Genomic DNA, 27,238 nt, shown 5'->3' on the forward strand with positions numbered 1-27,238 from the left:
TGAGAAGATTTATTTATCCATACAATGGGAAATACTTAATTTTGAATCTAGCAGGTTGCTTCTTTTCTCTTTCAGATGGGTGCTAATACAGATCTCTATTATAAAACATTCAGTGACCCTCTTTATCTTGCTCAGTTTAAAATGCTGAGAGACACATTATACTATATGAAAGGTATAGTATTTGTATTTTTTTTTTTATTTATCCTTCAGTATGTTTAGGATCCAAAGCATTGTCTGCATTGTATGAAGGTCTTGAACATAGGGGTTTGCATTTAATGGAAACTCCACGTATGCAGTAAAATTTGTATTTTGAAATGTTTCCATATAAAAAAAGTGCTATGGAAATAGGAAAAAAAATATTCTGAGCACCACTAAAAGGGTTAATAGATGGCATTTCAATTGTCTGCGTACTGGTGGACTTTGCTGTGAAATTTATCTTTTAGGTAGGGGATGAACTTTATGAAATAATTTCATTTATAACGTAGCAATGGATTTCATATATGCTGTCATTCTGACACACTGACTCCCATCCTTCTAGCATAATGCTATTTCCTTTTATTTCTTTAGACCTTCCCAACTCATTTGTGAAGGAAATCCATGATTTTGTGTTAGAGCAATTCAACAGCAGTCAATCAGAACTTCAGAAAATCCTTCATGATGTGGATCGACTGCACAATGAACTGAGTCCTTTAAAACTGCGTTGTCAGGCTAATGCTGCCTGTGTGGATCTCATGGTGTGGGCTGTGAAAGATGAGCAAGGTAAAAAAAATGCTCTTCGGTCTCTGGAACGTCTGTCTTTTTTTAAGTTGTAGAAATACTTATGAGGTCTCTGAGAGTAGATGATGCTCAGAGAAATATAAAATAAATTTCAGCAGAATACTTTTTGCTAATAGAATACAAGAGTAAAACTTCCATCAAAAAGTCATCAAATTAGTTAGCTAGGTAGTTAGACATCTCTTCACAGAAATGGAAACAGAAACATCCTATTGGTTTATCTACAAGAGGTGGTATAATTGCTGCATTACATGCAGCTGCTTATTTTCTAGTTTATTTTATGTTTTTATTTATTGCTCTTAGTGTCTTAAATGTTTCTCAGTTGTTCTTTTAAAGAAAATGTTTTTTCTTCATTGCTAACAGGACTGGGAAGCTCTTTCTCACTTTTTCTCAATTTTTTTTTTTTCCTTGTTGTATAATTCTTACACATTCTCTGAATATGTGAAGAATTTTTTCCTTTGGACCTTGCAATACTTAATTGCTGTCAAATGTGAAGTACGCTCAAAATCAAGTACTGTCATTCTTTAAGTCATAGTGTTTGACAGTTGTTTGGTGCAGATGCTAAGTTTCCAAAACTGTTTTCACAGAAGAAGCATTAAATATCTTTGAAGAATTGTAGTATGAGGATAGTGAAGCTGATAAGTTTTCTGTGTTGTTTTAGAAATTCCAGTAAGCATTGGGTTGTGTGTGGCCTAATAACAAATCTGATAAACATAAATTTTTCTGTTGGATTTTTCATTTAAGGTGCAGAAAACCTGTGCATCAAGTTATCAGAGAAGCTGCAGTCGAAAACCTCAAGCAAAGTCATTATTGCTCACTTGCCACTGCTAATTTGCTGTTTGCAGGTCTGTCTTTACAGTATTTGTACTACATCAGTGAGTGAGAGTTTGGGGGGTCTTACAGGTTGCTAGAATAACAGTTTTTGTCTGCTATTTGTATTACTTTCCATCAATGTGTTCTATGTTTGGATTTTAGAGGTCTGGTGTGGAAACCAGAACTGTGGTAGAGTAGTGCTTTCAGAATTTTCTTATCTCAACTACTTCTTGAAGAATAAAATTCATGAGCTTTTTTTAATCAGTATTTCATTTCTGAAATAGTTCTCAGTCCATTACATAAACAGTTAAAATACTGGGACTGGCAGATCACTGAGTTTTAAGACTAAGACTTCGTTATTCTAATTTTTATGTCTTCTTATTGGGCACTTACTCGTAGTCCTACAAATGTGGTGTTTTCCACCACATAGTAAATAGTAAATTATCAGGATTCTGTAAATGTTGGAACTTGTCCAGTAACTTTATTTTTAGAGAGTGCAGTTCATTTCGTGTAACTCCTGTGAAATCACCCAGGAAGAGAGCAGCAAGGCTTGACTGGCATGACATGCTCTAGGATAACCTAAAAGAACTAGAGGCTTGAAATTCTAAATCTTCCGCTAAAAATTGAATCCCTCAGAAGTATGTATGGTTTGGTTTGTGTTTGTTTTTTTTTTTTTTTTTTTTTTTTTAATTGAGGTGAAGTTGCAAGCTTACTGTTGAAATAAAAATTGTGCTGTGATATTCTGAAGCTATATTCCTTTTTTTTTTTAATTTCCCTTTCATTTTTTAGGGTCTAGGTCGTTTGTGTGAGAGGTTCCCTGTTGTGGTTCATTCTGTCAATCCATCCTTGAGAGACTTTCTTGTGATACCTTCCCCAGTGCTTGTGAAACTTTACAAGTATCATAGCCAGTATCACACAGGTAAAGGAAAAAAGGTCATGTTCCAAAGGATATGCTAGTGATTGTTTTCCAACTTGCATGTCTTTTGATGCTTTTGGATATTTTGTGGTGATATAGCTGTAGGGGGAAATGGAGATGCATCTGTGATGTTTTTGGAGGTGAAGAGGAGGAATGCAAATCAAATACAAATCAAAATAGGAGTGTATCTAAGCGCAAGCAGTATATGTAGAACTACATTTTATCCTAGCACCAATGTTGCTGTGCCTCTTCTGCTGAAACCGAGGTAGTCATACTTCAAGCACTTTTGTCCTCAGTGAGATCACTAACTACTATAGTGTGATGCTGCAGTATTGAAAGTTGTATTGTGTGTGTCAATCTCCTGCATTCAATTCAGAGCAGTTTGCTTAGGGCTTTGTCCACGTGGTTCTTCAAAAACCTCCAAGGACAGAGATTCTACAACCTGAGCCAATGCATAATTATTCTCATAGTGGGGGGGGAGGAATCACATACCCAATTGGAACCTCCGTTGTGTCAAGTTATGGCTGTTGTGTATCATTCTCCCATGAAGCCTGCTGCTGTCTTCTTGGTAACCTACTTTACACTTCGGAAGGCAGCCGCTAGGTCTGTCCAAAGCCACCTCTTCTCCAGGGTGAACAAGGCTGTGTTCCTAAGACTCTCCATACAGGTCTTGTGCTCCAGCCCCGTGACCATCTTGATGGCGTTTGGCAGGTTTTTTGTTGTTTTTTTTAAATTGTAGTATCAAGTTATGATTTCCAAAATGAAAATGTTCAATTTAAATCACTTGCTAATGCAAAAGCAGTATCATAATACTAAAGCAGAACAGGTCAAATGAGAACTGAGGGTGACTAAATTTGGGAATAATTGTTTAGGAATAGTTAAATGCAGTAATATCTTGCATAGCTAGTGACAACACATGCACTTCCAAAGTTCTTCAGCTCTCTGAGCTGTAAAGTAAGCTGTTTTGCACTCGCTGACCAGATTTTGCCCTCCCTGTGTGCTCTCATCTTGGGGGAAAAAAAGGTATTTCAAATGGTGCTGATTTCTGTACTCTGTGTTCTTAGTAGGTGGTAATGACATCAAGATTAGCGTAACCAACGAGCATTCAGAGTCCACTCTAAATGTAATGCCTGGCAAGAAAAGTCAACCATCCATGTATGAGCAGCTGCGTGACATTGCCATAGACAACATCTGCAGGTAAGAAGAGAGACTTGCACCATGTTGGAACACGTGTTTTACTTCCCTAGCAGAAAAGTACTGTGACGTTCAGAATGTGCTGCTATAAAGGCTTTTTGCCTTTTTGAATCATGAGTTCATTTGCCTTCAGACATCTCTTGGTTCTGTTTATGACCTAATTGTAAAGTAATAATTCAGTCTCATTGTTTTGCTTCCCACCTACGTAATTCATGCTAGTCGCCATTTTGATACTCAGTGGAGTTTTTGTTTTCTGCTTAGATTATCATGTTGAGTGAGCCTCCTGTAACAGAAGGATTGTTATGCACTCAGATGTGGGCAGTGTAATGACTATCCTTCCCTTCTAGACAGCTACAGAGAGCTGGAGGAAAGACAAATAGTTGGTGACTAGAGACAAGGGATTAAAGTTTCTAAAGCAGTGGATTCTGAACTTAGCTTATTGCATATCCTCATCTGTATTGTTGCTGGAGAAAGCAGCAGTAGAAACTCCGCTCATTTTTTTTAAAATACACCTACAGCATTCCTAGGCAGTCAGTTCTTATACATCAGTATAAACTTTTTTCTCTTATACCTGGCATGCATTTAAAGTAGTAAAAAGTCAAATGTTTAATTCATGCACTTTTTTTTTTTGCCTGTTCTAGCAAGTTTTCTGTTCATTGTTATTCCAGATGCTTGAAAGCTGGCTTGACTATAGATTCGGTGATTGTTGAGGCCTTTCTTGCCAGTTTATCTAACCGTCTGTACATCTCTCAAGAGAGTGATAAGTAAGTTGTTAGTCATCAAACCAATTTTTTCTTCACTCAGTGAACCTAAAGCTTATTCGAAGATGTAAGTACAGGCAGCATTATTTTAGAATTAAGTGTCTCTGAGGTTAGCGAGCTTGTATGTGCGGTCAAGATCTTCCCATGCAAATCTTTGCAGAGCTGAGCCCTTGTTTTCATACTGAGAGGTACGGATTCATTTTTATCTGATTGAATCAGTAAATCTTTGGTGAGTATTAGCCAATTTTGAGTCCTAGATTGAGTGATACTCTCTCTGCTGTACCCTTCAGGCTTCAGTCATCTTTTATGGTTAGACACGGCTTCTCACTTGTGGCATTTGACTTGCTTCATTTTTAAGAGACTTGCCAACCAAGAAACCTCCAAAGGGAGGTCCTACAGTAGCTGGTCTAACTGTCCTGTATTAATGTTTTGCAGATCACTTCTACCTCTCTTCACTGTTGTTTCTAGAACAGTTTCTTCATGGATTAGTGTGGGTTTCTTGGATAGTGTTGGGGGGGGAGGTGTTTTTTATTTCGAAAACCAACTTGTGGAAGTATATCTCTAATGTTAATGTTGGGAGTAGATGGGTATATAGAGTGGCAATATTAAAGCTGTTAGTGATGTTTAAATTTAGTGTATGAACTGTTTCTTGTATGAAATGTAACCATGCTTGGAGGTGTTGATAACTCTTGAACAGTTACATGTATGTTTTTGGGTTTTGTTTTTTTGTAACAGGGAAGCTCATTTGATTCCTGACCACACAATTCGTGCTCTAGGGCACATTGCAGTGGCACTGAGGGACACCCCAAAAATGATGGAACCCATCCTACAGATCTTACAGCAGAAGTTTTGCCAGCCACCTTCTCATCTTGATGTACTCATCATTGATCAGCTGGGCTGCTTGGTTATCACTGGAAATGTAAGGAAAGAACTGGCCAAGAGAGTGCCAGTTCATGATCCCTTTCCTTTAGTTAAAAGGAAACATATTTTAGAAACTGTATTTGCAGAAGGCTTTTAAGTTGGGTGTTTTTTTTTTTTTTTTTCTTCACCACAGGTATGCGCTTGTATAATCCTCATGTCTCTGTGGCATCAGAAAACAAAAGCTAATTAATAATGTGTAAAATGCTGTCCCTGTAAAGAAGATTAGTCCCCATACAAAATAATAAAAGTTTCTTAAAAAAAAAAAAAAATAAAAAAAACCCCAAAACAAAAAACACCGAACTCAATGTTTTCAAAAGTTATTAAGAAGTTTGTAAACTTGGCCTATGTCCCAAATAAGTGCACAGTGTCTTTTTTCATATCAGTAATTAACTTTCAAAGTCTTGTAGGTCCATATATTTGAAAGTATAGATTGCCTTTTTCAGTTATACAAGGATTAACCGACTTACCTGTACTGAATGTAATTTGTGCCTCTGGGCGATCAATTAATTGCCAGAACTCAGAAGCCTGACAAAAAAGTTTTCCATCAGGAACGCAGATTTAAAGAATTTTTTAAAAGAAATCTGTAAAATTTGAGCAATTAAAAACACTAATAAAAGCACTTCCACTGTGTGCTTTATGGAAGCTGAAATCGTTGCTCAGGCTATGACTAGATACGTATCTGAAGAACTTTGTAGTACTTAGTGTATTTTACCGGGTTGTTCTTTAGAGAGATTGTATTCAATAAGTTCTACTTAGTGATTTGTGGGTTTTGTTTTGTTTTTCCCAGCAATATATTTACCAGGAGGTGTGGAATCTGTTTCAGCAAATCAGTGTTAAAGCAAGCTCAGTTGTTTACTCTGCCACAAAGGACTATAAGGATCATGGATACAGGTAACACTTAGCTGTGTCCCTTAAATGTATGAATACTATATCGAATATCCTTTATGCTACGTCAGGGATTTTGACTTTTTCCCGCTATGTTTTATAATGAGATTATAAATAGTACTGTTCTTTTTTCTTTTTTCTTTGATGTTAAAAAGTAATATATTAGTTTAAAAATAGTAGCACTTCATAATGTAGAGATTCCGAAAAATGTTTTTCACTACAGGTAGTATTCATTCCGCCCCCCCCCCCCCCCCCCCCCCCCCCGTAAGGAGTTAGTGTTTGTAAATGGTAATTGACATTGATGACTTATGTTATCTCTAACTAGAGTAATTAATCTCTTAGCCTAGAAAAGCTAATGAAGTTCCATTGGGTTTGTGTGTGTGTTGTTTTTTAAATGTGGTCCCACTATTTGTTAGGGATTAAATGCAAGCCATTAATAATTTAATTCTTAGTATGTAAGTATGCATTGTAGTCCCTGAAAATTATCACTGACTTGGTTGATAGATGGGGTAGGCTGGGTATCTTTTAATGTAGTATGTGAGTAACCAAGAGGACTATTCCTGTCAGTATGTTTTAACATACTGTCTGACCCAGTGCAATCTCAGCTTTAACAACAACTGGTACTAGTTCTAATTCTTCTGCTCCAGAGCTTTCCCTATGCAGAAACACAGCCCTTTGCTGCTTTTTATCTGTAGCCATATCTGCTACAGGTAAGTAATTTCCTTTTGGCCATGACAGCATCGTAAATGAAATGTCCTCCAGAGGCAAAGCTTACAAATAGTTTCTCACTTAAATACTGATTGCATTTCAGTTCTTAGCAAAGTGATGTGCTATTCATAAAAACAAAAAACAACCCTCCCAAGAAAACCTGAGTGAAAAAATGTCAGCAGCCTAATTACAAGAGTTACTATCAGCATTATGAAGAAAGCACTGAAATTATAAAACTTTGAGGAATTGCTTGTTCATAACTGTTCTTTCTTCTCAGACACTGTTCCTTAGCAGTCATTAATGCCCTAGCCAACATCGCTGCTAACATTCAAGGAGAACACCTTGTGGATGAACTACTGATGAACTTGCTCGAACTGTTTGTTCAGCTTGGGCTAGAAGGAAAGAGAGCTAGTGAGAGAGCAAGTGAGAAAGGACCGGCACTGAAGGTTGGATATTCACTGTTTTTTAATTGTATGCAGCTGTGCATTTATATGGATGGCACTACTAAACATAGTCTTCTGTCTGTTTTTTTAACCAAACCCACACCTTACACACACAGAAGAAAAAATCACGCTTTATTAAACCCAAGAATGTGTTCTGATCATGGAATATGAGTGCAGGTCTATAACGCCTTTCAAACACCTAACTAATCTGTATATAGTATCTGAGACAAAGCAGTGGTATGTCTGTTGTTCAGCTGAGCCTGATTTTGTGTGAGGCTGAGTAAACTGTCTTGAGTGTTGAGCTGTTAGAGGCAGAGCTGCAAAGAGAAATACGGAAGGCTGACTACTGAATGCCTCTTACTAATTCTTAAAGTGTCTTTAGGTGTGACAGAATTCTACTTCTAATTTTAGTGGTGTCATAGGATTATAGGAAAACTCAGGTTGGAAGGGACCTCAAGAAGTCATCTAGTCCAATGTCCAGCTTGAAGTAGTCAGCTTATGTCATCCTGATTAATCCTGAATTGGTGCTATGAGTAGGTGCATCTTGATTTCCGTGCCCCCCCCCCTCCCCCCCCCCCCAAGATCCAAGTTGATGCAGGCCTGTCTGTCTAGGCTTATAATGGAAACAGTGCAGTGAAGTGAAAATTACAGATTTAATAAAAATCTCTGATTTTTAGGGGTGCTTTATTTAGAGAGCAAGTTCATTCAAAAAACTTGCCTAAGAAAGATGAGACTTGTCTCTTAGATTAATTTGTATGGTAAGAATGCTTTGCAGAAGAGTATATTTGAGTGATTTTGTTTTAAAACAGAATTCTTTTAAAATGCAATTTTCAGTTGTGATTTGTGAAATTTAACACATACTGGCTGTTAAAAGTCTATGAGAAGGTTTGGAAGAGGAATGTCTTTAAATGCTAACTAAATTTTTGCAGGAGCAGTTTATATGCAGTTACATTATTAACTCAGAACTCTCTGCTTTTTTTCTTATGTGAAGACTTTTTCACCTTGCTTCGTATTAGCTTTTCTTTCCATTTCAATAAAGTATCCACAGTACTCAATGTGCCTATTCTATTTAAGAAGCAAACAAAAATCTCAGCCTTTCCCACAAATACGTTCCTCTCATCTTTGCTCTAAAATATACTCATAAACAAGCTGTTAACCTTGACTTTTGCTCTTGAGATATATATTATCGTTTGAAAAGCAAAATGTGGTTGCGCCCTACTCATAAAAAATCAGAGCCTTCCTCCAGTTATGTTCCTCCCTGGTGTTCAAATACTGTAACCTCTGGGCATTCATGCACTGCCTTAGGATAACCTCAAGGTGTTTGATAGTGATTTTATATACAAAAAATACACTTGTATGTTTTAATAATTCAAATGTGTTCATACTGAAAAGTTAAGGTTTTCTTGAAGATGCAGTTTGAGAGCTGTTCCCTGCTTTTTAGGGCAGATAGGTAACACTTCCTTTTGAAATAGGCACATTTTCCTAGTACTGAGGGGAACAATGTGGGGTGTTTTTTTTAACCTCTTTTTTTTTTTTTTTCTCCACCTCCTGTGCATGCTACATTTTAATAGTACTAAGTTCGTTCTTTATCCTTTTATGGGATGGGTGAACTCTTGGTAAATCCCTCTGAAAGGAATCTGTTTGCTTTGAAGATGGACTGCATTTAATCGGGGATATCAGCTCTTCTCTTAAAAGGGAACTAGGACATGCCTAGAATCTGCTTTTCGTGAAGTCTATGGTGGAAAATTTCTCTCCACAGGTTTCATAGATCCTTTTAACCACAGATAAGCGAGCTGAAATGGTGAAAAACATATTGTAAACATTGCTCTAAAGTGACACTTCTAAATTAGTTTCCACCCTCCTCCTTCCAGGGATATTTTTCCACTGTTTCAGTTTTGGAATCACTATGGGAGACAAACTGCTGCACTGACTTAAAGCCACCTGGAAATAGAAAAATATGTGATTGATTTAACATGGATTTGAGCTAGGAGGCAGTGTTTCTTTATTATGAAGATACTGATAGCAGTTTTCACTAGAATACTCAATGTAGAGTAAGTTATGAAAGGTGTTCTGAAGAGTGAGTTACTTAATTTTCAAGAAGAGATAAAGTAGGTAAAACACTGCACATGCTGTGCTCCCAAACAAAAGCAATTTTTTTCTTTGATAGTTTGCCTATGTCCTCTGCTTCTCAGCATACCTTTTTATGGACTTAAATTTGCTTGCTAATAATTAAAATGCTTCAGTGGCTTATTTGTTCTGTTTTAAACCAGATTTTTCAACCATGCAAAAGTGGCTTCTGTGAGGGGAAGAAAAATAATAACTTTTTTTTTCTCTTGCTGATAGTTAACACGAATGTCCTCAGAGTATGCCTAGGGATGGAAGTCATTGCATCTTCTTCATCCTCAGTGCCATATGTTGTCATAAAGAGGCTGATATTCCATTTTTGTAATAAAAACGCTAGTAGAAAAGTGGGTTTTCTACAGTTCTATCTGTTAGTGTTGTGTGCTTGGTTCTGGCTATCATTTAGCTTGCATCTCTACTCTGACTCTGCAGCAGTTAGTCACGTGCAGGGAACTGTCCTGATGCTAGCAAAAAAAATACAGTGACTTTTTCCAGTTGTTCCTACCCCTTAGAGTGACTTGAGTGCTGTTCTTTTATTCCCTTCAAAAATATTTAAGAGTCCATCTTTTGTTTTGCTTTATCGTGGACACTGCAGGAAGGATAACTAAAATATGTTTTAGTTGGGTTGTATCATTATTGTTTCATCTGAAGACTATTTGGCTTTGTTTCTCTCTCTCCTTCCCCTTCCCCCCCTCCTCTTCTTCTCTCCCTCACTCGCTCTCTTTAAAAAAAATTGCTTCCTTTTGGTTTATCCGGCTTCATGCAAAGCTGTACCTTGTCAGCATGTCTGCCTTGCCTCCTCCCTGTGGGACCAGCAGTCTCTGTACCTGGTCTCTCTCTTGTAAGGAGGAAGCTGGAGAGTTCTTTCCCTCCCAAATCCAATGTGGAGGCATATGGGAGGTAGGGAAAGACTTTAGAGAGGAGATGTCTCTGAGGATGGTATCTGTGCTGTCACTGTTTGCCTTATCAGAGAAGGTGAGAGGCAATGTGCTGTGTGCAGTGAATGTTTTCAGTTTTTAAACACTGTATTTGGCCAGGAGCAAACACACTTGTTGTAGAGAGTGCTAAAAAGTCCTAATAAGTCAAAAGAAATATGTTTTCCTTCTGCTTCTTATATTTCAATGGAAAAGGCTGTTCCCCCTGCTTATATAACTTCTTGAAAACTGTGTCTCTTTACAGACTTTTTTTTTTTTTTTTTTTTTTTACTTCATTTTGGTAGTAAAATGAGACTTTTAGTAAACACTTGTCACTTGTCTGTGGCTACCCATTTAATGTGAGCATTTTTCTTGCAGTTGTTGGATGCCAGAGTAGACGTGGTATCAATGAATATTTCCCCCTGCTTTAGCTCAAGGCATAATACCTAACTTCCAAACATAGAAGACACTCTGCTGGAAGGGGGAAAAAAAAAAATCCCTTCAATAATCTGTGAGGAGCCACCTGAAAAGCTTTGTTGGAAGACTCCAGGGTGTGCGCAGTCCTGTGGATTTTTGGGGTGCTCTCTTGGCCACCTCGTGCACATCTGTTTGCAAGACACAGAGTTGTAATTGGCAATGTATATCTTCATTTGCAGAGACAGTAGGAATGTTTGATGCCTGAAATATGTCTTGTAGTAGGTATCTTAGAAATGCTTTTGTAGATGTTTTGATAATTTGCTTTTTCTTTTCCAGGCCTCCAGTAGTGCAGGGAATCTGGGTGTGCTTATTCCTGTTATTGCTGTGGTGAGTATCCAATGGTTGGGTTGTTGCTAACAGAGTAATTTTTCTCACATATATCAAATATCCGTGCTATTTCATGGTCAAATTATTTGATTAAGCATCCAAGAGAAATATTGTATGTATTGTATTGTAAAATAATATTTTTTGCTCTAAGAGGGGGAAACATTTGTTTAATAATGACATATCTCTTAAAATAATTAATCTTTTGTGATTCAGGGTTAGATTGTTGCTAGTCATGAATTCAAGAGATTCATGAGCTAAATAATACCACCGGAGATATTTCTTTGAATAGCATTTGGTGTGCAATGTAATAAACAGCACGTATCTGTGGCCTGGGGAGAAAAGTGAAAAACAAAAGTGAATAGAAACAGAGTTAAAAATATATCTTAGTTTGGCAGCACAGTGAATTCTGCTTCTTAAAAGGAAAAAAAAAAAGAAAAAAGAATTCTTGAGAAAGGAGGGAAGAAGTGTCCTGTGTCTCCTGAAACTAGAATTGGCTGTCATGCTTGAAAGCATTTTAGGAAATGTGCAAGGACACCGATGTCCATTCCAGACTCATTTATTTTGAGGTATATCTGGTTTTGGTCTTGGATGACAACTTTTTCTGGGGGAAAACCAGTTTTTTTTAACAAAGTATAACTACTAATTCAGCCAAAAATTGGTGTGCAACCATTCTAGATCTCCAACAGAAAATTTGGTATGTCCAAGCTGGGTTTCCAAGTCAGTAGGACTAGTTGCCTAACTGCTGTAACTTTTACAAAAAACATCATTTCTAAAAGATCCGTAGACAAACTTTGTAGAGGACAAAAAGCATCATGTCACTTTCTCCCCTCCTGAAGTTGAATTCTTCTGTGGAACTTTTCCTGCACAGCTAGTGGGACAAAAGGGGAAAATGTATTACATACTTGCAGTAGGTATGCCTACTCGTAACTTGTTCATAGTGCACATCCATTAACAAGCAGAAAAAAATAATTCATTTCATACCTTGCCCTCACAAACCTCTTTACTGAAGCTTTTCAAAGAGCAGAGCCTAAAATTAGCACTGGTTAAAGATCAAAGAACTGTTCCTTTCCTTTCCCTGTCTCTTCCACCAGTTTCCAACATAAATTCTTCCTGAATTCACCAGCGATCACAAGGGCCAGATCCTAGCTTTACAGAAATGTGTTTATAAATGTCTTGGATGGCTGTTATTCAATAGCTGCTCAGTTTTTGCATGAACTAGCTAGTCCTGTGTTGAGAGATATATTCTAGTGGGTAGTATTTTTCAGCTGTCAGTAATGCCAGCACTGATTTGAGTGAAAGCAGGATCATTCCTTGCATATTGAGAAAAGATTAGTGCTTGTTAGAGACCTAATGTAAAAGTACTTTTTGGTTTCAAATTTTTATTGATGATATATTTGTTCTCAATAGCTAGATAACTGTATTTTTCTTAACCAATGTGACCTTTAAATGGAGTCAGATAGTGCCAGAATCTGAAGCAAGAGTTAATGGTTACATTAGGGTTGTTGAAGCAAATATTTGACTTTCTTGCACAATGTATGAAGATCATGAGTTTTGAGCAGTAGCTGATTTGCTTTTCTGCTTGACCTCTTTCCCTTGAATAATGCCTGTTACTTAGGTCTCAAAACCCCCATATTTCAGATGCTCCAGCTCATTTAATCATTGATAAACTAATTAAATCTAGGGTGTGAATATCTAATCTTTTGAATATGCTTTTCTTATGGCTTCATTTGCATATTTTTGCTAACATAAGACAAATTTATAATAGGAATATATTTAGATGGATACAATATTTGATACTGCAAATAGTAATAAAAATATGCTCACTGGATTGTGAAGCACATTTTTTCTAAAAGGTATGATCCAAAGGAAGGTATGCAAAGGTGAGGATGTTCATTGGCTTTAATAACTTGAATGTAAGGTGGAACTCTGTTCCTTATACCGGGCAGGTAGTAATATGCTACAGAGCGCAGATAAATTTCTCTTTTTCAAATATGAAACAAGCTCTATACAGCATTCATGTTCTTACCAGAATGATTCAGAAAGTTTACAGTCTTAGTTTAAGACTTGAAAGGTTTCATCCATTGAATCAAGTGTGGAGGGTGTATTTGAATTCTTAACAAATGTGATTGCTATAAATCACGAGAGGATTAGGTGGTACTGAGATGGTGAAAAGAGCATTTTGCTAGCTGCTTTCACTATAAAAGGTATTCTAAGTATCTTTATATAATTTACCTGGTTGGCCTAATTCTGATACTGCTTGTACTGATGAAGATCTGAGAACTGTATTGAAACAATACAAGTTAGGTTGGGCAAAAGTAGTGGATCCCTTAGTACTTCATTCCTCCAAGACATTTTTATCTCCTCTTATTTGGTACACTGGTCCATGAGGTTAATTGTGTGTATCAGTCTGCTGAATGTTAAATGATGCAAGCAAAAGAAAGAATGTAGACACCTACTCTTTTTCAAGTTAGATTATGTGAAATACCCAGGAGAGACTTAGGTTTCTAAGACTGGCCAGGTATTCAGGATTTCCTTATTCCTATTTATTGTAGTAGCGTCCTAGCACAAATCTAGAACTAAACTTCAAGAATCCAGATAGTCTAAATATTTTATTGATTACATTTTATACACTGAAGTAGAACACAAAGTGTAAGTTACTTTGATTTTTTTTTTTTAATACACTTGTAGCCATACATGGCACTAACCATTTTAAATTGCAGTTAAATTATCTACTGCTATGAGTCCATTCATGTGAAACTACCTGTAGATAATATATTTTCTTTTGATACCAGTGGCTTTTGTATTGGCTAATATGACAATAAAATTTCCTTTATGATACTGCTATATTAACATGTAATTATACAGCCCATGTATAACAGCATGTTGGAGGTCTTCTCTGCTTTTAAGACTTGGCTGGGTTGACAACTCTACCCATGAATAGAAGGCAACTGGTACGATGTTCATAGATCAGAAACAAAAAGGGGCGGTCGACAATAAAGCGAATCTGAGTAGAAAGAGGCATAAACCCGACATTGGTTGTTGCTCCAGCCTCTGTGCCTTCCTCATTCACGGTTATTGTGCCTTGATGATTGAACTGTTTAAACAAACAAAAAAAGGAAAACAAACAAAAAAGAAATTGAGGATCTCTTAAGTATACTCAAATGATGTGCTCACAGCCTTCCCCCCCTCCATGTTTTGCACGTGGCTCCCTTGTGACACTCTTGCCGGTAACTCCTATGCGGCAGCAATCCTTTGGTTTTGTTTTGTGAATAAGCTTGTTCCCAACTGACCACGCTGCTTTTAGTGCCTTTGACATCTGATTAAACATGTTCCTCATTACATGAATAGACAAGGACATGCAGAGAAACCCACATCCCTCTTATGTCCTCCAGGAAAGATGAGAAAAAATATTATTTTAGCTTACTGTGAATTATTATTACTGTGTTGCCATGTTTTCAGGTGATATAGTTTAATCAGAAAGGAAATGAAAGGAGGAGACGAGTAAATACCCTGTCAATGGTGACTTTCTCATCTGATATACCAGAGTAGTCGCCTTTTTCATTGAACAGTTCTTCTATTCCCATGGATCTCAGATAACCAATCAAGTTATAACTCTTCTCCAGCTTAAATTTAGGCAGAACCACTTCTCTTGTTCTAGTTAAAAAAAAAAAAAAAAAAAAAAATCATTGAGGAGATATATATTTGCTTGACTCCTTTGCTTTACATATCTGTTGCAGTTTGGTTTTTTTGCTGTCTTGAGCAAGCAGGACACAGTAATACACAGGACTGTTTACTGTACTTTTACTTTCAAAACTTGGGCGTCGTTACTTTTAAGCTGTGTTTTAAAGAATTAATTTCCTTCCCAACACTGTTAGTTCGTCAATTTAATATTTCACTTATGATTTATTTATGTGTATATGATATATGGCTTTGAGCAGTTCAGTATATGGTTGGATATGCCTGTAATAAATGTTGAACTGTCAGATTTTCTGGAGTACTAAACTGGAAATTTGTCACTTATTATATGCAATAGAAATAGGTTGGCTTCCCTGAATAGCACATCAAATCAGCTCTTTTTATGTTTTTATCCCGTCTGAAGACAGATACCACCTAGTCTCATGTTGCACAACAGAGGCCAGATAATTTTTTCTCTCCCCTAATTGTGATGTCCATTGTTGATTACTGAATGCGTGCCTTCAACACATCAACAGATGTGTTGAAATGCATAGTGCTGAAATGAACATAAGCTGCTTTCCATATGATTGAGATTATTCTGCACAAATAACCTGTTGTTTTTAACTCCTGTTTTTCCTCCTCACTGTGAACTTTATCAGTAAGAACTTTTTCTTTAAATCTACAACATTAAATACTTAATAGAAAGAATTTTGGAACTCCATTGGAATTTTCCACCTCAATCATCCTTGATTTCTTGATGATATTTAAATTTTGAGAGATCACTGGTCCTGAATTTTTAATTCAATAAATCCATATTTTGGGGGTTTTTATTTAGGTTTAATGTTTTTAATCAAAATATCATGTTATCTTCTGTGCTCTTTACTTACCCTTATCAATCTCATCAAGAAAATACATTAAGACTTTAGCAAGGTGTACTTTTCAGCAGATACCTGTTTGTCATGCTCTTCTGCCATTTTTCCACCACTTGAGGTGTTATCTGCTTTTCTAGGGCTTTCATGCCAGAGAGTTTATGTGGAAGTACAATCAGCATGCTGATGTTACCCACAAAGGGGAGCTGGATCACACTGCAATCTAGCTCAGGGTCTGCAGCCGCTAGGAAGTTCCCTTTAGTCTGCATCATAGGAACCTTTATTGTTTGCTTCTCATTCAGTCGGAAACTTCTCTTCGTTGTCATTTCCACTGGAAACTTATTCTCCCAAGTTCCTGTTAGTACAATGCAGAAGACAGATAAACAAAAAACCCCGAGGTCCTTGTTTAATAAAATATTCCCAGAATAACCATTTACATTAAGTTTTAATTCATGTGAATTGGGAATTACTGTAGGAGATTGTTGATTTCAATTAAGCCTGACTAAGAAGACAAGTTTTAAAGTAACTTTAAAATTCCTGGCTTTCTTTCTAACTTAACATTTGTCTGATTTGAATGTTCTGAATTACAAAAGCAGGTGTACACAAACTGGAGATCTGAACGGGCTTTGTATGCACGATTTTTTTTCTACAAGGAACCTAGAAATTACGAAGTTTAAACAGATGCAAAATATTTGACAAGGTTTGCACCTAGCAAAACAACTGACACAACTGTATTTTCTGAGAGATCTGATGCTTGAAACCAGACTGTTCCAAGCATCAGAAACATCAAGCTAAGTAATGGCTGTTTTCATTTTGCATAGAAGATACTATGCTGAAGGCATTACCTTGACTTATTCCATTCAAGCCAGTTAACTTTCTGTGTAAAGACATCCTGAAGAGTTCAGGTGTTGAATGCTTAATTCTATGAGCCAGTTTGGTGTGATTTCAGCACACCTACGTGAGCCTGTCATCTGACAGGTTTGTGCCCAGAGAATACATTTCAATGTATTTTGCAGCCCAGAAAGCTTTGCCATCAGGGTTTGAATCTTCCTATGTGAGGATTCTTTGGGTACCCCAAATATTTATCAACTGTGTAAAAGAAGGTGCTTTTTTAAAGTGGTGTTCCTATTGATCTCTTTTCAGAACTGAGGCTCTGGAAAAAACGTTATTTTTTTCTTAACAGGCAGAAAAAGCTAGAATTTTGTAGTGGAAACAGGGTTACTGGTACTTCCTGTTAAAACTCTGGATTTTAGGTCACTGTTGGCAAGCAAGTACATGGGAAGTGTGGCTGTGACGGTGTGGAGAGACTACAAATTTAACCTTAATCAGTACCTTTTTTTTAAAAGGTTGCAAGTGATTCTGAGATCCTTAATCTGACTTTGCAAAATTGACTGTGAAGTAACAAAAAAAGCCTTAAGTCCAACTTTCATTCTAATAGTTTCTTCGTTTGTTGGGCTGATGGGGAGCAGTTTGAGAAGTGATCAGACTGTGGTTAATGTTCTGAAGGGAACGGGATATAAAATGGATTGGGCTGTTCCCTAACAAATTGTCTCACTTCTTGGGAAAAGCCAACATCTGTCTGTTCTTCAGGGAGCAGAATTCACAGGCGCAGGACTCTAGCTAAGTAAAGACATGAAGCTGCTGTGGGTCGGGGGAGCTTCAGCAGCACTGTTGTCACCTGAGGAATGGAAGACATTTATCAGCTCTTCCTAGTAAGAGAGGAGCTGGGGAACTTTTTTCTTGAATGCAGTGTTTGTCTTGGGGTAAAATACTGTTCTCCAGCAGGAGGCATGTAGTTGTCTGGGATCAGCTGCAACCAGTTGGCGCTTCACTAACTTTTGTGACTTCCTGCTTTGAATCTTCCCACCAAGAGGTCTTTTGGATCCATCTGTGGTGGCAGATGTTGTCTCCACTAATTGACTTCTGTCTTGCATTCATGACTAGAATCTCACAGAAGCAATTTTGGATCTGTCAGAATTTGTCACTTGTCAAAAGCTGCCATGATCTACCATGGCTAAAATAACCAGCTGATACTTGATAGGAAGCTTATAAACGATTGTTCAGACCTCTGCGGAATGGAGGGTGCATCTCAGTTAGAGGTAGACTGGACACCTACACAAGATAAAATTTGCTTCTCTACCAACGTGAATAGTTTCCAATAGTTTCTTGATGGTATTTAATATAAAAGGAGCTTGAGACTTCATGGTGTTTGGCAAGTATCCCACTACTCAGTATCACTTGTACTGAGCATCTCTGTGTACCTGAGAATACTTATAGGTTTCTTAGCTCTGAGGGCTTAACAGAGCTTGTCTGCAATGATGCAGACAGTGTAAGTATTGTAAATGGAAAGATGTGGACAAAAATTAGCATGTCTAGAAGGACTAGTGGGGAAAGTAGGAAACCCAGGAGCAGAACTTGCTTTTAAAAAGTTCAGTTCCACTCGAAATAAATTAGCAGGAGACTGTCACTATAACACGAAAGAATGGGAGACAGCAATATAGAATTGATCTTTTTGATTTTGAGGGTTAGAAATTACAGCCTTCAGCAGACAGCACCCAAGGCAATTTGGACTAAAAGGACTCCATGGAGAGAAGAAAAAGCCAAGAGTCCTTTTGGTCTTGATGACTCAAGAGATCCAGTACTAAAGCTATTTAATTTTTGGTCGTGGTTTTGTTATTTTGAGATAGCACAAGTATTTAATAACTTCAAAGTAAAACAGGAAGGTATTTTAAATTTGACCAAATTGTGAAAAAATAAGGCATCTGTTTCACTTTGTATAATCCTTTTCTTAGGATGGTCTGATGGACAGTAAAGCCATGTATTTAATATATGATATGATCATCAGAGATGTACTTAATGATACAAATAAGTCCCTTTTGGATGGTACTTCAGAATAGGGGATTATTTGGATCTTATGCTAATGACTGCTTCAGATCTTATAAAGAGACAAGTAGCATTATTCAAGGAAGTAGTGCCTTGCAAGTGAGTGGGAAAAGGTACGTTTCATAAACTTACAGGAGTGGTGTTCCTAGAAGTTCCTATAATCAAATGCTGAGAAGGCAGGTGTAAGAGAGCCCTTGAGCATGTTTCCTGGAAGCAGGGACATAATTGGAAAACTGAAACTCCTTTATAAGTTATGGAAAGGAGTATGTTGTACTTCCAAACATTGTTATCCTTTTGTGCTAATCTGTCTTTCCTTACCACTGTTTTAAGTCACCTACATCTGATTTTCATCTTAATCAGTCAGTAACGGCTCCCTTTTTTTCCCGTAGTTCCTCTTTCATTGGCACCTCCCACTTTTTGCTCGTTTAATACCACTTTAAAAGTTTGTTGAAAAAATTACCGAACTTTCACTCTGAGGCAGATAAGCAATGCTGAAAATCTCACCGCAGACTCTTAGTTTAAATGTAAAGCAATTGAAAATAAGGATTTATAATAAGAATATATTGTACAGTCTTTACTTCAAGCATCTTTAACTGTTCAGCCTATAGTGAAACATGTAGGAGCCCCTATCAGCAGGCAGTTCTTGCTTACTTAACTGAAATATTCCAAGTAGTGAATATGTTTGGTTTTAGTTTTAGAAGAATACTGTTTTGGTGGTTCTCTTCAGTCCCCTGTATAGGCTTGTTGACAAGGATCATGCTCTGATTGTATAAAAAACACATACTTTAAGCTGAAATTCTTTATAGTCATTCCTATGAATCCTGAATGCTTCAGAAATGTTAAGTGTTTTAACTGAAATCAACCTGTACCATTTCAGTGAAGCCAATAACTTGAAGCAGGACTGAATGTGACTAATAACTTGCACATGAACTAATACCTCACCATCTGACTTCTACAAAGCTTATGCTTTCTGAAGCTATTCTGCATTCATATGTTGTTTTTTAGTCTCACTTTTAGAGTACAAGGTTTTGGATGTAGTAAGCATTTGGTGTGTCTGTACAGTGCCCACTAACTTCAGGGCATGACTGGAACATCAGTGTGCTATAGAAACATGCAAAAAACTGGCTAATAATAGAGATTCTTCTTAATGAGGGAGTCAATAAGCTTTTTTTGAACTGTAGACTAGAGTTAAGTTCAGTCTGGGGTTTCTAATGAAGTATGCAGTGAATGGCAAACTGAGAAAATCCCTTGCTAAGACTGAAATAACAGATTCTTACCTTTAAAGTAAAGACAGTTAAGAATCATCATCAGTGTTGTAGGGTTTACATTCACAAGAGCTTCCTTTATTAATCCTTTGGTCAGCTTCAAAATGCGTTCATTGGTTTTAGTTATGAAGTTAGGATCTGAAAAATCAGCTGGTTGGGCATCAGCAAAGTAATATGTTTTCATATTGTTTCTGAAATCATTCAAAATAGAAAAGTCCTTCTGAATATAAAGGTCATTGACAGACCTCAGCGTATAACCAAAATTACGCCTGAATAGCCGATGAGTGAGTTTGCGGAAAAGATTATGAACAGTCATGAGCTCATATTTGGTGCTGGCATTAATGAAGTCTTGAAAGCCAAGAACAGATAACACTTCCTGATGAGTCTGACCCTTCAGACCCAGAGAAATCATAGCCATTGCAGTGGAAATGCCAACAGGAGCCATGAGAATATTATCTGAAGAGTTGGCTTTGTCTGCCACACTGCGGTAGAGGTTGAAGCCAAAGTTTGCGTTGAGGATATTGAGGCGCTGGATTCTGGTTTTGCCTTGGAATAGTTCAAGAATATTTCCTTGCTGAATTTCAGAAACCATGTATGGGCCAGCATCAATAATGTCACTGTAGTCATCTTCACCCAGTATCTTGTCGAGATCTAGATAGTCCTCTTCCTCCTCCTCTTCAGGAATCAAGTCATTAGTGATAGTGTTTTCTCTGTGGAACTCGGGTGGTAAGTTTGGCATATCATAGGTCCCATTTTCATGTGGCTGTGCATCTTTAAGGCTTTCAAAATGCTCAGTGAAGTCCTTGACGCCACAAAACGTGGAGGTTATGATGAGAGCAAAGGCAAGCAAATGAAATAGGAACTTCATTCTGACGGGTCAAAACCTGGAAGACAACATAACACAGTTGAGAGAGCACAGGGTAATTGAATTTTAGTTATCTATTCCCTAATTTTAGGTCCACACTGAATTCTGTCACAGCAGAAGGTCTATAGTTACCTTATTCAACAGCTTTTTTTTTTTTTTTTTTTTTTTTTTTTTAGTGGAACAGAGCTTAATTAGATGGATAAATCTGTTCTACTGGTAATCGGGTTTTGCTTACATAATGCCTCCAGCCTGCCAAAGAATTGGTTGACCTCCTCCCATAGAAGTCATTCTTATTGGCATATTTCAGCAGTACCAAACTCATTACCTAAAATATGTGGGACTCTATTTATAAACCTGTAACACTTAAAATGTGTACCAACTGTGTTACTAGTGTATGCCAAAAATACGACGTGAAGATAAGTTTGAAGATTTGAACTTGGTAGGAGGAGAGATTAGGGATCCACCACAGGAGCATACCAGAAGGCTGAGATATACTGAAGAATTTGAAAAACAGACATCCTGTAGCTACAACAAAAATGGGAGTTTTGTGGTAGTATTTTTGGAGGAGCAAGGCTGAAATTTGATGGAATAAAGGAGATCAAGGGATGTAGCAAAATCTCCAGCAACCTGGAGAAAGACGTGTATTTGCATTAAATACCATTAGTGGGACTGCACTGTGGGAAGCATTAGGCATAAACGTATGTCCTGGCCTGCTCATGGTCTTACTCAGCTGTGTTACTACATGTCTGTGTGCACTTTTTGCAGCTGTGTATATTCATCTGCTGCTTCTGTAAAGGATTGGCTTGATTCTGCTTTTTAGTTATGTTTTGTTTCGGTTTACTTTTGTGTAGCACTGCACAGCATGTGCTCTCCGTTTTCTTCATGAAGTGAAGTCTCTGCAAGTTCCTGTACAGAACTTTCTCTATAGTCTTAGTGTTATCCCAGTGCTGGATTTCTAACCTCACTTCTTTTGTGTGAGGATATATTTAAGTAGAACCTGCATTTTTCTGAAGGGGACCTTAATCTCTTCTTCATCTACTGTGTACTGGACTGTTGCATTTTTAAAATTATTTTTAAAATCAAGAACTATCTTAGATATGTATTGTTTGAAGATAATCCGTCAGGCTTACTCAGCTGTAAAACACTGTACCAAGAAGTGGGTCTGAGAGGCTTTTCACCATAATGATGGGTTACAATAATTACAGTGATCTTAAAAAGATATGAAAAAGTGTAATTCCTTCCTGTGACAGTCAAAGACTGACCACAATGTAAGTGTTCAATAGCTCTGTATCAACTGAGACTGTGAAATGGGTGTCTGAATGCCAGGGTCTTGGTTTTTGCTCAGACTTCTTTAGAAAGTTACTTGATGACTTTATATAAAGTCAATTTCTATTGATAGTACTTTTTTGAGTAAAATGGCAATATAATCTAGGACAAAACACTGAATACAGTTAAAACAAAAATCTTACTAATATGTTGATTTAATGTGGTGTTTTTTTTCTTTTAATTAGCAAATAGTCTAAAGAACTGTTCTGTAGAAGTAAAATACATAGGTATATGTACCTGCACATCTATGAATAAAACCAGCGCTTGAAGCAAAATATTTTCAAACATGTTGTAGCAGGACTGAAGTAACTGAAGTAACAGTTTAATTTTCAAAACCCTTCCCCCAAACTAATTAGCCTGAAATCCTAAAACCATTTAAGGTGATTATCCCACATAAAAAATGAATTGTTTTGCAACAATGAAGGATCCATAGAAAGTGCTTTTTAAATGCTTTTACACTGTGACTGAAGGACTTGAGTCAGTCTTTTTTTTATTGTTTCTTCATAAATTCATCACTTTTTTCCCCTGCCCCCAGAAATCAGGCTGTTACAGCTGAGATACTCTGTCCAGTAACCATTGATAAATGTTTTCTGCTTTTGGCATAGAAGAATTTGCTTTCTCTAGTTCCCAACTTTGCATTCTTGTCTTTACCAAAGTTCGATTATCGGTTAGCTGCACTTACACAGGCAAAACATTCCCCCACTCTGCAATGTATATGTCTTTGGTCAGATCTACTTAAAATAACAGAAGATGTAAATGAAGCTTACCTTTAAGCCACTGTACAGAAGGGATGTGTTGAATAGCTCAAGTGAGGGGAATGGCAGAGTTTAAATCTGAACTTTGACGCTAGTTTTTTGTGTATCTCCAAAGTAAACATTCGCTAAACCAAACACTGCTAAACTTACTTCGTCAGCCAAAATCCCTCCCTTGCCTAGTGATCTCTGCTGAATTGTATGTTTTTTGCTGAACTACTTTTATGGCTTTGCAGGTACTTGTTCTCTTTTGAGGAAGATCTTTGGGCAAAAATTGGTGTGTATGTAAAGTTTCAAAGTCAAGCACACACATAAACTTGACTGTTAATGACTAATAAAGCCATGTCGCTGCTATTTTGTGCTGAAATGGGGGGGCATCTTACTGCAGATGTGGTTGAGGCCTCTGTGGTTGTGATGGTCAGGCTTCTTCAGTCAGTGTTATATTGGTGCAAACATTTGTGTTGCACAAGCAACTCTTTACCACAGTGCTATTCACCAGCTTAAACTCAGATTAATTTTACTATAATACAGGGATTTCTTCATGTGTGGTTTTTTTAAATGAACAATCTGCCTCATGATTTACAAATATATCCAAAATTGGCTTTGTATAAGGTTTCACTGAAATACTGCTGGCTTTCATACCTCAAGGGAATTATTGTACAGTTAGAGAAAACTCCTTCAAGCTAGATTAGAATCTAACATTTTCTTAATAAAGTTTGCAGTAATAATATACAGTCATACTGAATAAAGCTTGCAGTTTAATGGGCCATTTCTTTCTTTTTTTAAACACTGCCTGTGCGTCTATCGCTTTCAAGGATAACACACTACGAGCTTTGTTATATAAATTTATCTAACGTTGCATATCATGTTGGCTGGGAGTATAAACTGTGCTCCTCTAGTGGTAGCAGCTGTTTGTGCAAAAAGTATCAGAGAATTTTAATAAACGTGGTGAAAATAATGCTCCTTTACTTGCTTGTTTAGATAGTAAGTAAATTCTCCAGAACTGACGTCATTGTGTGCGTGGGTGCAAACAATGTAAGATCCCCAACTGGTGCCTCAATGTATTTTCACAAAGCCAATAAACAATAGCAACCAGAAGTACATTTGACTAATATTTATTTGGTTTTGAGTTCCTTTGCACTGAAACAAAGCTGCATGGCATTGTCTTCAATACAGCTTAAAGGACCGCGTGGTCTCTTCCTCGCTGCAGTTGATAGTGTACTAATGTTATGTATTCTCTTCAGAGGTTACTGTATCAGCATGGTGTTATTCCTGTGTAAAACAAAGGAAATTGTTACTTCAGGCACCTCAAATGTTAGCATTTAAGATATTCTAACAAGATCTAATTTTCTTCAATATAACAATAGCAAAGTAATACTAGTTTTCATAGATGACAAAGAATATTACTTTCATAAATCGTAGTAAAGAAGGTACTTGAATTGATCCCCTGGCATGGAATTAAGTTATTGTAACTCCCATCATTTTCTGATGTTAATTTTTATTTCTTTGGTAGCTCACTAGACGCTTGCCACCCATCAAGGAGGCCAAGCCCAGGTTGCAAAAGCTGTTCCGTGACTTCTGGTTGTATTCAGTGCTGATGGGATTTGCTGTGGAAGGATCAGGTAGTGTAAATTCTAAGAGAACAATATTGATGGTCACATATAAACTCTTGATGAATGTAAGTGTGCCTGCATGTAAACCATTCACAGTAGGCTGAAGAAAATTTGTAGGCATAAAGACACTACAAAGCAAAGAGCTTACATGACAGTTCTCTGGGAGGATTACTTTACATCTTTTCTCTGTTTTGCAATGAGATTCAGCACAGTACAATTAGTTCTTGTACTTAGGGTTTGGGGTTTTTTTCTGAAGCTAATACTGCAGTTAGCCTTAGTTAAATATGAGTTTTGATAGCTAAGTTCCTGAAATGGAAGATCAGACACATGGAGTACAATAGTAATGAAGTAGAAACTTCTAATCCAGTGAGAAACTTCACTTGGAATCACCAAAACATATTTATTGTGTTGAGTGTTTGTGCTTAAGTGCATGAAAACTTGGCCCTAGGAAGTAGTACAAAGCTTGACAATGCTAGTTAACTTTCTGAATCTTAATACTGTTTTTCTCCCTCACGCCACCTTCCTCTTTGTGCTGTGCTTCAGGTCTCTGGCCAGAAGAATGGTATGAAGGTGTATGTGAAATTGCCACCAAGTCTCCATTACTCACGTTTCCCAGCAAAGAACCACTTCGATCTGTTCTTCAGTACAATTCTGCCATGAAGAATGATACAGTGACTTCTGTAAGAATTAACTTCTATTATCTCCTTCCATAACACCTATCAGAGTTAAATGATACAGCAACCATGATATATTGAAATAGCACAATACCCATTCAACCTGCCTCCTATTACCGAAAAACAGCTTTTTTACACTACTCTTATGACAGCAGCGTACTTAAATGACTTGGGTTTAGTTTTATTGAATGTTAATACAAGTGTTTAGGGTGGTAGCAACACTATTTTGATTAGCTGTAGAAAACAAGTCTTTGTGCAGAGATGGAAGCCTTTTAATAATTTTTCATCTATTTTGTATCAGACAGACAAAAATTGCACTGTTTAAAAAAAAAAGCAAACAAACAAACTTTGGAAGGAAACAACATATTCAGTCTTTCAAAGAAATGTTAAGTGAGCTTTTTCCCTTTTTATCCTCTGGCTTGGTACTGGTATACTTCTTTCTCCCTAGTGTTTGCAGGATAGATTTTACCTGAGGACTATTTGTGGTAGCAGTGTAAAGTGGATTGAAGAGTTGCAGCTTACGAAATGTCTTTGGCTCCCAAATAATACAGAAATCTGCGTTGTGCCTAGATACTTAGTTCTGTGACATCAAAGAATGGCACAGCAGACCCCTGAAGTTTCAGAAGCTGGATGAGGTTGATGTTGATCAAAACTACACACATTTAGTGTAGGAATTGTATTTCTTCTCTGCATGGAGACTAGCAGTTATTTCAGCAGGGAGCTTGACTTCAATATTTAATTCTGTTTAATTCTGTATTTGAAGAATCGTGACTTGCTGAGTCAGAGCAGGTTGGTCGTAGTCTGCAGACAGAGGCATCCTGGCATGTTGTTTGTGAAGGTTAAGAAGGAAAAAGAGTAATAGCTGAAAGTAAATGTCTTCAGAACACAAACTAATGTAGTAACTCCCGCTTCAGATAACCTCATGTATTCATCTCTAGGCTGAATTAAATGAATTGCGGAGTACCATAATAAATCTCTTGGATCCTCCTCCAGAAGTGTCAGCGTTGATCAATAAGTTGGACTTTGCCATGTCTACCTATCTCCTTTCTGTTTACCGCCTAGAGTATATGAGGTATATATATATATATTTTTTTTTACTGATGAATTTAAAAAAAAAAAAAAAATTAAAAACTGCGTATGTTCAAGTCAGACTTGCCAGACACTGAGATAAATGAGAATTATTAGCTCTATTGAAGATTCCGAGACTGGGAATTCATCTGTGCAAAAATGCCTTTAGAGTAGATAAAAAGGATGGAATAATATAGTATGACCCCAAAAATGGGATCTTCTCTGTATAGGAACTAATAGAAGATGGACAAAAAGGTTCTTCCAAGGCATGTCTTGCAAGCGTAATGTATCCTCTGCACAAAGTCTTGTGCTTGCACCTCTGAAGGACAGTGTAGACACTTGCCTAATCTACGAGATTAGCATAATGTAGGTGCTGAGAAATTTTTTTTGTAGTGTACCTTTTTCCCCCCTCAGTAATGTGTGTTAGGTTGTACTAATCAAACATACTGAACTCAGCCTTTTTTTTTCTTTAAGTGTATTTATTACTGCAATTCAAAGAAGTGTGTAGCTGAAAGCTGAGGTGGAGGTCTAGCAGTGAGGAAAGTAGGAAGAAACTTCTCCATCACGTTTTGACTTTGACAGTAACTGACAACAGGGATGACTGTTCCCAGAAACATCGTGGCTGTATTTTAGAAATAATTTTTTAATAAGTGGTATTTCCATCATATGCAAATTCAACAGATGCAAAGCCTATAGAAATGCCAAAGATTGTACCATGTTTATATGTTTGTGGTTATTGTATAAGTGCATCATCATCGGGTTTCCCACTCCTGAGGTGTGAAAGTTATTGTCGCAGTAACAAACCAGCATTTTATGATCTGAGCCCTTTTAGTTGAATGTAGAAACAAATAGCAATATCACACTTATTAGAGACTTAAAATCATCATGAAATGAACAATGACCGTATGTGTGGTGTGTACCGTGGAATTAAAGTACATAGATTTGTGTTGAAGATGTTTAAAAGAAAAGAAAACAACCCACAAAACTCTTCTTT

The 27,238-nt window shown here is 37.1% G+C and overlaps 2 protein-coding genes across 3 annotated transcripts in view; one reads left to right on the forward strand and one right to left on the reverse strand.

Annotated features, from left to right (window-relative positions):
• PI4KA (phosphatidylinositol 4-kinase alpha) overlaps nucleotides 1-27,238 on the forward strand; it is a gene marked incomplete at its 5' end in the record, with an annotated part of 65,382 nt that overhangs the window by 10,721 nt on the left and 27,423 nt on the right. For both annotated transcript variants that reach the window (XR_014229551.1, XM_082324881.1), the window contains 13 exons: nucleotides 76-172; nucleotides 568-759; nucleotides 1,519-1,619; nucleotides 2,377-2,506; nucleotides 3,568-3,700; nucleotides 4,366-4,461; nucleotides 5,194-5,377; nucleotides 6,167-6,270; nucleotides 7,250-7,418; nucleotides 11,204-11,254; nucleotides 24,403-24,511; nucleotides 25,046-25,182; nucleotides 26,115-26,248. Coding sequence is in view for 1 of the 2 variants with exons in the window: in XM_082324881.1 (XP_082181007.1) it covers nucleotides 76-172; nucleotides 568-759; nucleotides 1,519-1,619; nucleotides 2,377-2,506; nucleotides 3,568-3,700; nucleotides 4,366-4,461; nucleotides 5,194-5,377; nucleotides 6,167-6,270; nucleotides 7,250-7,418; nucleotides 11,204-11,254; nucleotides 24,403-24,511; nucleotides 25,046-25,182; nucleotides 26,115-26,248 (1,637 nt within the window). The remainder of the gene's footprint in view (nucleotides 1-75; nucleotides 173-567; nucleotides 760-1,518; nucleotides 1,620-2,376; nucleotides 2,507-3,567; nucleotides 3,701-4,365; nucleotides 4,462-5,193; nucleotides 5,378-6,166; nucleotides 6,271-7,249; nucleotides 7,419-11,203; nucleotides 11,255-24,402; nucleotides 24,512-25,045; nucleotides 25,183-26,114; nucleotides 26,249-27,238) is intronic.
• SERPIND1 (serpin family D member 1) lies at nucleotides 14,134-20,814 on the reverse strand (the record flags this gene model as incomplete). Its single annotated transcript, XM_082325127.1, has 4 exons — nucleotides 14,134-14,348; nucleotides 14,764-14,908; nucleotides 15,880-16,153; nucleotides 19,959-20,814. The coding sequence occupies 4 exons, from the start codon at nucleotides 20,812-20,814 to the stop codon at nucleotides 14,157-14,159; spliced, it is 1,467 nt and encodes a 488-aa protein (XP_082181253.1). The 3' UTR covers nucleotides 14,134-14,156.

Source organism: Platalea leucorodia (assembly GCF_965183815.1).
Source record: "Platalea leucorodia genome assembly, chromosome: 12".
NCBI lineage: Eukaryota > Metazoa > Chordata > Aves > Pelecaniformes > Threskiornithidae > Platalea > Platalea leucorodia.